The sequence below is a fragment of the Platichthys flesus genome, chromosome 6 (genome assembly GCF_949316205.1).
Source record: "Platichthys flesus chromosome 6, fPlaFle2.1, whole genome shotgun sequence".
NCBI classification, from domain to species: domain Eukaryota; kingdom Metazoa; phylum Chordata; class Actinopteri; order Pleuronectiformes; family Pleuronectidae; genus Platichthys; species Platichthys flesus.
The window spans coordinates 21,740,994-21,750,052 of NC_084950.1; the positions used below are offsets into that span (position 1 = coordinate 21,740,994).

General features: G+C 41.6%; 1 protein-coding gene across 1 annotated transcript; it reads right to left on the reverse strand.

Moving 5' to 3' along the window:
• Nucleotides 1-298: 298 nt before the first annotated feature.
• cdkn1cb (cyclin dependent kinase inhibitor 1Cb) lies at nt 299-2,450 on the reverse strand. Its single transcript, XM_062390622.1, has 3 exons — nt 1,759-2,450; nt 1,483-1,600; nt 299-1,022 (listed from the first exon to the last, which is right to left on the reverse strand). Exons 1-2 carry the CDS (start codon nt 2,288-2,290, stop codon nt 1,485-1,487), a joined length of 648 nt encoding a protein of 215 aa, XP_062246606.1. The 5' UTR covers nt 2,291-2,450; the 3' UTR covers nt 299-1,022; nt 1,483-1,484.
• Between the last annotated feature and the right edge of the window lie 6,609 nt (nt 2,451-9,059).

The following is a 9,059-nucleotide window of genomic DNA, read 5'->3' on the forward strand; positions in this document are numbered from 1 at the left end:
GGGGGGGGGGGGGGGGGGGGGTCGTAAACAAGTGTGATTGAAAACACTGGATCCTTGGTGGTGTATGGCATCCTTCCTTTTGCGGCGATACGTGCGTAAAATGTCATACATTCTCTTTAAATGCGGCTTGTATTTCGCATAATTCAATAAATCTACAATAAAGCAACTGCTCATATTATAAATACCACGTTTAAACGGGAGACTTTTCTCTGAATCCGCATTCAAAGAACGCGAATGTAGGCACGAAACACACGATCTGAACAAGTAAAATGGACAAAGAACGAACCAACAAATCTGCTTTAAATTGAAGTGAAAAATATTTTATTCTCATCTTTTTTTGCAAGACATGATTAGGGCACTTGTAGGTATGACACAAAACACAGAGAACAAACGGCTCAGAAACACAAAGAAAACCTATTTTTCAAGTGTGAACTATGGGGAAGCTACATGATTGCAAAACATCACAATGAAACAAATGTAAATAACAAAATAAAATAAAAATATGCCTTTTGGCTAAATCAACAAGGCATTTGACCAATGTAAAGAAACATAAATAAATTATAAGTTAGAATAGTCTTAAAAATATAAATTTACAGAGAAAAAACACAACAGAAATAAAACATTTATTTAGGCTATTGTCTCTATAAAGCTTTACACTTTGGCCAGTGTATTTTTTATTTATTTAAGTCATTTAGGATTGCACAGATGTTAAAACATTAACACTGTCGAGTGGCTGTATGCAAAAGCAATAATGAATGCTACATTTGTACTGGATAGATGTCACTCGGCGATATGTTTCATCCCTTCCCCCTGAACCCAAACCGTGCGATCCTGAGAGTCTGGTCCCGGTGGGCCGCGCCGAGCCGAGCAGAGGCAGCCGAGCCCCGGCCGTGCGCCCTTTCTCCCGCACCGTCCCCGGGGTGGGGCGGACCAACCATCCTCGCCTCCTCCTCGATCCTCAACGAAAAAAATTGCGCAGGCAAGTAGTGCAACAAGAAAACGAACGGGGTGTGAGTGTACACCTGGAGGAAGGAGAAGAAGAAAAAGCACGGTGAGTTTTCTGCAGAAGTCCGAACCAACAGCAAAGGCACGAGTGCGCGTTCCGAGGAAACAGGAAATGTAACCTCAGCAGCAGCATGCGTCACCCTTTACCCGAGCACTTTTCCCGCCACACGGTGACGCACACGTCCCCCTCCCCCAACCGCTGGTGTTACTACTTCTTCTACTATCACTACTAGTGCGATTTCACCACCTCTCCCCACCCCCACCACCCTCCCCTCCTCTCCATGATAAGCCTGCCTGCGCTTTTTGGCTCACGTCTCTAATCCTCTACAACCATCCCAAAGAAAAACAAAACAGAAATAACTCGTTGCTGGACACAAGCTATGTTTTTTTTTACAGCACCACTATGAATATTTCTATCTTCAATGTCGCGTTTGAATCTTGACTTTTAAAAGTGGTAAATCAGAATTTTCTTCGTACCTTCAACGGATCCTCTTCCGTGGAGTCTGCTCTACCGGGATCGGAGACTTGGAGAGTAGGCACGCACCCGTGTCACTGGGCTTTCTGTCAGCAGCCCTCCTTCGTTTCACGAAAAAGTCTGTAAAAAAAAAACAGATAAGAACGTTAGAAAGTGTTCTCTCATATCCACATAAAGATTACGCACGAAGGAGCGACAGACAAGGATTCAGGGCGCAGCACCGCAGCGGAGCGCAACGCCTGGATGAGAGAATTGTCAGTGTCTTGAATGTTATTTACCTGTGATGTGCGTTGTGTTGTCAGTAGTGGCAGCTCTCTTGCGTCTCAGACACGGGACCTGTCTATGACTCGTCCTCCCTGAGTTGATCTTGTCGGTGCGGTTCTCCTGGTTGACCTCCACCTGGCACGGAGCGCCGCTGCTCTCGGGCACGGCCAAGCGCTCCAGCACGTCAGGGAGAGGCGTCTCCGGCACAGCGGAGTCCGTGGAGGGCCTCTGCTTGACGGGCGCTGCGGGCACCCGGATCCTGCCGTTTTGTACCGTGTCCTGGTAAAACTCCGGCGTGTTATCCACGGTCACCTCTTCCCACTTGTAATCCCCATCCAGCGGAGTGTTGCCCTCGAAATTAAAGTTCCACCTCTGCTGGTCGCGCTCGGAAATCTCCCGCATCTTGGCTGTCATCTCCCGGCTCAGCTCGTCGTGGTCTACCGGCCCGAAGAGGTTGCGGCAGACGCTGGTGCGCCTGTGGAGAGGGAAGGTCCTCCTGGCCACCAGCCTCTCCAACGCGCTGCACGATAACTGGACATTGGACATGTCTAAAAGGTTTCCAAACAAGTTTCCCAAGAAATAAAGAGGAAGATGCCCGAGGAGTCTGATTTATCCCTGGTGAGAAACGACCGGGTGCTGCAGTAAATGTCTCCTCGCTCTCACGCCTGTCCACACCCCACACTTCAGTTTAAATGTACCTTCGTAGTGAGATGTGGAGTATATAACCTCCAGGGTCCTCGGTCACAGCAGCCACCTCGCACGACTTTCTCATTGGCTGCCTGAAGTCCAACCCTCCCCAGAATCACACAAACACACACTCACACGCACAACCCCCACCCCGATTCCCCTCTGAGTCAATTTGGCTGCGCACCGAGCAGAGCGCACCGTTTGGAGTCTTTTCTCTCGGAGTGTCAACCCTGCATGGGATCACAGAGATCGGACTTTCCCGATGTCAGCGCGAAAAAGTGTCGGAGCTGCACTTTTAGGTCTCCTTTGAGTACCCGTCGGACACGGCCCGATATTGGACCTACAGTGGTTCCGTTGTACACAATCCAAACGTTGAATAGTCGTATAACCATTGCGTAGTGTGTGTTGTCTACTATTATGTTAGAATCAAGCGAAAGACCATTTTAATTTCCCGATTTCTGTATCTCTCTCTCTCTCTCTCTCTCTCTCTCTCTCTCTCTCTCTCTCTCTCTCTCTCTCTCTCACACACACACACACACACACACACACACACACACACGCACAACACTCCCTTTTCTCTGTCACCACAATAACAGCACGAGCTCCTCGGTCGTGTACTATCTACAACAACAACAATCACGAGAGAGAGAGAGATGCCTTTTACGCACGGAAGCAAAGCGTACAACACGAGTTTAAGGAGGTCATGAATCCAGATTGGAAATCGAAAAATACACACACAAGAATTATTCTGAACTAAATATTGTGTTATTATTATTATTATTTAAAAAAAATTCAATCAAACTACAGCTAATTTTAAAATGATTCCTGCAAAACAGTTATATTGTGTGTTTTCCAGTACTGGCAAACACTTTATAATATTACCGAAGTGAGGGAAGGTTTTATTCCATGTTTTAATAAAGCAGCTTGTTGGTAATACACTCGATCAACAAAGGTGGTTATGTGCTACTTTATTGCAAACGATTAGAGCTGCAGAGTCCTTCCACAACCAGGCGGTCGCCATGGTGTCTGCGTGTCGTCTTGGAGGATAAGCATTGGTTAGAGTGTGTAGCAAACAGTTTATTCCGTGTTGGTCAAGCATCATTATTTAGTGTGTACATTCACTTCAGTGTGACTGCGCGCTGCCTAGTGCAGGCTCCACTCTGCTGCCCTCATAGCCGCACAGGGAACGCCTTGCAGTGGAAGAGTGGTGCAAAGCGCCCCTCTGTGGTTCAAAGCTATCACTGCAATTAGGGCACGTTAAAAGTGCAAACGTTTGCAAAAATAGTGTGGTACTTATGAGTGCCCATACCTCAGCCAGATAAGGCCCAACAGCCCCCTTAGATTCACTCAAGCTTCTCCAAATTGCACACACTCATTGATATCAGTCCTCTTAATATGCCATATTAGCAATATCTAACAATGTCAAGATCGAAAGGATATCGTGATCCCTACAAAATGCTTTGATTTTCTCCTGACACATACCACATCCCTCCACCATTTGTTTCTGTTAACGCTTCTGGTAGTTTTGCAGTCATGCCGCTAACAAACAAATACAGATGAAACACAACTCCACAACTTGTGGACATGTGATCTGTATGGTTAAATGTTTGGCCTTCTTGCAGTAACTGCTGTCATGTTAACTAGGAAACTGTAGCGATCCTGATCTGCAGGAAGTTAAGTGGCAGTGGAACATACTCCAGTGCAATGTTTGAACTTGTATATTGATTCCTGTCACAGGTGATTGGCTCACCAGTGGTCAGCTCTCCGTACGTCACCTCACACCTGGCTTTAGGAAGCGTATTAGAAACTTCACGTCACGTGACACCTTGATGTCACACGTGGATCATGCAGGTCGACAAGGTCATATTGTCACACAAATTCAAGTGTGAGACCACCTGGAGAGGGGATGGCTGCCTGCCTCAAACAATTCACCTGTTTCAAAGTCCAGGTGGTCTCGGAAAGGGACACCCCCTCTCACGGTGATTCTGTGTTCTGCAGGCTGGAAGTGTGACCAATCTACAGTGATGGTACAAATGAATCTACATACACATATAGTACATCAGATGGTCGGTAATTCACCTGAAGATGCACAACAGGAGTATAGTATATAGAACAGTAAACTGTTTTATTGATCTTATCTAACTGAATTCTTGGATGAGGATGAATCAAAAAATATTTGCCTAAGAACATCTGTTGTTTTACAGCTCATCTGATGTGATTAGTAAAAATAGTTTAAAGTATGTTTTTCCTCGTGATTATTGCTTTTAATTAAAATTTAATTAAAATTTGACGAACTATGTCTAATGCCACAAATATCTGATGATCATGGTCATCATCTGGGCTCTGATCATTTTTTTCTTTTCTGTGCTCAAAGATGGTAGAAATCTCAGCATGGAACGTTAGCTCCATCTAGTGGTAAAAGGTACGTACTAAAACCTGGCCTTAATTTTTTTTTAATAAGCGGTATATGTATACAGAAAAAGTGTATCTCATTACACAGTGTCCATGTGAATCATTAAATTAAACACCCACCTTGACCATATTAATATTCCCATGGTAATCAATGAGATGTATACATATCCAACTCTACAATGGATCACAGACGATGATGACAAACTTTTAATCAATTTGATTAGATGACTGCTTTTGTTTCTATAATGTTTGTTAAACGGTCCAAAATATAAATATGTAACATCTAATTTGTGTGAAATTTTTCACTGATTTAATTTGAGAGCTGGGAAGACTTTCTCCTCATACAACTATAATTGACAGCAGGATTTTGAATGCAAAGAGAAATTCTAAATTCGGACAAAACTGAGATCATTGTAATCGGCCCATAATCACTGTCTGGTCAGATAGTGAGCTTGGATGGTTTTAGTTCGACCCCAGCTCCACTGTGAGGACCCTTGGAGTCATGTCTGACCAGGACATGTCATTTGACCCACACATAAAACAAGACTCTAGGACAGCTTTCTTCCACCTGCGCAATATCATGAAAATTAGAAACATCCTGTCACAGAAGGATGCTGAGCAACTCGTCCATGCATTTGTTATTTCCTGACTGGATTACCTGTAAATCTTTATTATCAGGATGTCCCATTAAGTCTGTGAAAAGCCTCCAAAATGCTGCAGCATGAGTGCTGACAGGAACTAGAAGGGGAGGTCAAATAACTCTCTGCATTGACTCACTGTAAAATTCAGAATAGAATTCAAATCCGGCTCCTCACACACAAAGCTCCTAACAATCAAGCGCCTTCATATATCAAAGAGCTCATGAAACCGTATTTTCCCAATAGATCACTTCACTCCTGAAAATCAGGCTCCCCTGTGGTTCCTAGAGAGGAATGGGAGGTTGAGCCTTCAGCTACCAGGCTCCTCTCCTCTGGAACCAGCTCCCATGCGGTTCGGGAGGCAGACGCCATCTCTATATTTAAGGTTAGACTTAATGGATAACCAAGCCTATAGCTAGGGCTGGATCAGATGAGTCCTGAACCAACTCTTAGTTATGCTTCTATATCACTGCACCACCTCTAACCAAGAAAAGGTTTAGATTCATATAGACTGCTGTGAGATAGAAGGAAAGGTTTAAGTCAAGTCTTTTTTAGTCTCAGTATATTGTCTTTTTATTTATTCTTGCAACTTTGATGGTATGTTACCAGGTGCCACATTCAACTAAAGATGGCTGATGTATAAACATGTATATGTGAAGGCCTTAATGATACAAATATATATATTTAAATGCATTTTTTCCTATTTTTGTGACTCTAGAAAATACCTAAAGAGAAAAAAGATCTAAAGTATGGCAACATTTAACTTATCTAACCACTTATAAACCACATGGTGTTTCTTTGTTTGCACAGTTTACTGTTTTTTGGTCTTGCTGTGGGTGGGTGCTGTTGTTTTTGACCTATAAAGGCATTAACTAAAATGGGCCATTTCCAGGGTGTTGCTCTCCACCCCCACCGAGACCCCTCACCTGAACAAACTCATCCTTTTGATGTGACAGAGGGGCTGCAGGCAACACTGTGGAGCTAAATGCTCATTTGATCCTACCATCCACTGAGACACCTATAAAGCTGTTTCTCTGTGTGCTGCCTCGAAGCTTGGAGCCGGCCGCCGCTTGACACACCCAGCTGCAATAATCTATTTCCTCCCTAATGATGCATGCCACCAAATTATATATGTGTGTGTGTGTGTGAGCATATATTTAAGCCCATCGGGCACTTCAAAGACACGCAGTACGTTTAAAATAGCAGTGAGCAGTGCAGAGACAATTAATGTTGGATAATCAATAATGATAATAACTTTATTGATAGAGCACTTTTCAACACAAAGTATAGAGTGCTGTACAACAACAAAACAAATGGTTGATATAGAAAGAAGAACATCGCCAATAATGGTAGTAATAACAATAGAGATGCAAGAACAACAGTAGCCTGGCAATGTGCCCACTGATAATGTACATTTGAAGATAAGTCCTTATTTCATCCGGCAATTCATACCAGTCATGCCTTGTGGTCGTGATGGCAACACTCTGCCCCCATATAGTTTTCAGCCCAGATCCAGGGATGACAGACCCCCCCCCCCCCCCTATTTCTCCTTTAGAAACAGTAGTTAAATGCATTATATCTGGATATTTATTTGGATATGCACCAAATTGCACTCTTTTCAGACACTTTTCAAGATCCATAAATTATACTCTGAAGATCTATGAGAAACACCTTTTACCATGTTGCATTGGGTATGTGTTCTGTGTTTTTGCACTGTACAGAGTTATGTTTTTAACTTGTTCCTTTGTTATATTCTCTTACTATCAGGGTCAGAACCAGAATCAATTTTTTAATATATAAAATAAAATATGAACTATGTAAAAATAAAAATCATGTAAATCTGTTGGTAGAGGAGTAACGCTTGTACTTGAGGAAATTAGATTGAAGAAAACCTTAGTTAAAATTTTTTATTTTAAAGTTTTCATTTTACTTCTTCCAAAGGAAAGACCTAAATTAGAGTATCAGTTGAAAAGGCAGCCGTGCATTGCCTGCACTGAATTTGTGCTGTTCCTTTCAAGATAAGACTATACAGCTGTGTGCTTTGTCCCGAAGGCCCTTGAAACAGATTTTAACTCTGCCTCTCCATTATTCTAGCTGTTTTTTAAGGTCTGTAAAGATCAGATTGGTTATGTTGTTGTAAGTTTTTTTAGTTTGTAAATCCCTGTGCTTATGGGATTTAAAGAGCCACTGTAGGGCTATAGGCTCTAAATCAGAGAGATTGTCAATATATTGAAATATTTATTGGTAAGAAACGATAAATTCCTTCAAAGCAAACAAAAGTGTTTTTGTGTTTGAATGCAGATTGTTTTATATGGCATGCAGTCAACATCATAAAGTCAAACGATGTCAAACAAATACTCAAAAGCCCAAGGCTACTCCTGCTATTTATTTACCCTCACAAATACTAAACCTCTGTTCTCACACTTTATGATCCAAAATGGCCGTTAAGGTTTCAGTATGCCCCATCCAGCCTGTGGAGAATGTTGCAGACACACACACATGCAAACAGGTGACCAAATGGTCCTTGATCAACCTCAAATTGCGAAAAAAAATGTAGAGGTTGAATCAATATACTATTATTTATTATTATTAATTACCAACTGCTCAAAGCTGATAATCTTTGACCCACAGAAATCTATTAGGATACAAAGTACATTTTCCTCCAAGATAATGGAGGAATCTGTAAAAATAAGTAAAAATGGGAGATTTTCCAAACCGGAAATATATTTAACTCTGGTTACTCAAAAGAGAGCTAAAGTTGGTTTTGCCCTGTGAAAACCATGAACAGCCCCTGTAACAGTTGTTAAAGAACAGAAAGTGAATCCATACCTTGAGGATGGCGCTATGGTGAAAACTCCAAAAGAAAGAAAATTTATGAATTGTGGTTTCTTAATGTGTAACTAACAGTTATCAATGGTTAATAAAACAATTACAGATCAGCATGCCTTGATAAGAGCAACGTTTTTTCTATGTTGGGAACATTTGACTGGTTTTCCTGTTCAACAAATGTTCTACTTGGTTATTTATTTGTTTATCTCTGTTATTCATCAGAAAGTGTCCTCCAATGGTCCAAAGGGCAACTGCAAAGAAGATAAACTGAACACATTATCATTTTTACCCAACATTTACAACTTGAGACTAGAGGTTTTTTTTTTTTTGTTTAAACCAGCTATGAATAAAACCTTGATGGATCATTAGAAAAATAGAAAAATTCTATCACTGGATAACCAACATTTACGTATACAACCACACTTGTATATACTACATAAAGCACAAGGAAATATACTATAATGTAATAATGTGAAGGTGTTAGAATAAAAAGTTATGGATTCATTATAACCAATGAACTCTTCTATAAAATGAATTTAAAATGATTAATATTATTCGTGTAGTTGTCTTTTTACTTAACAAATCTGTCCGATGTAGGCGGTGCAGTTACAAGGAAGTGACGTCAGAAGTGACTGATAACATGTTGTTTGGACACCATGCGTTAACCAAGTGGCCCGATGAAGAATTTTTCTGTTGCAAATGGCTTTAATTCTGCCCGCTGTTACTATGGGAGGTTCTGACTTTGACTC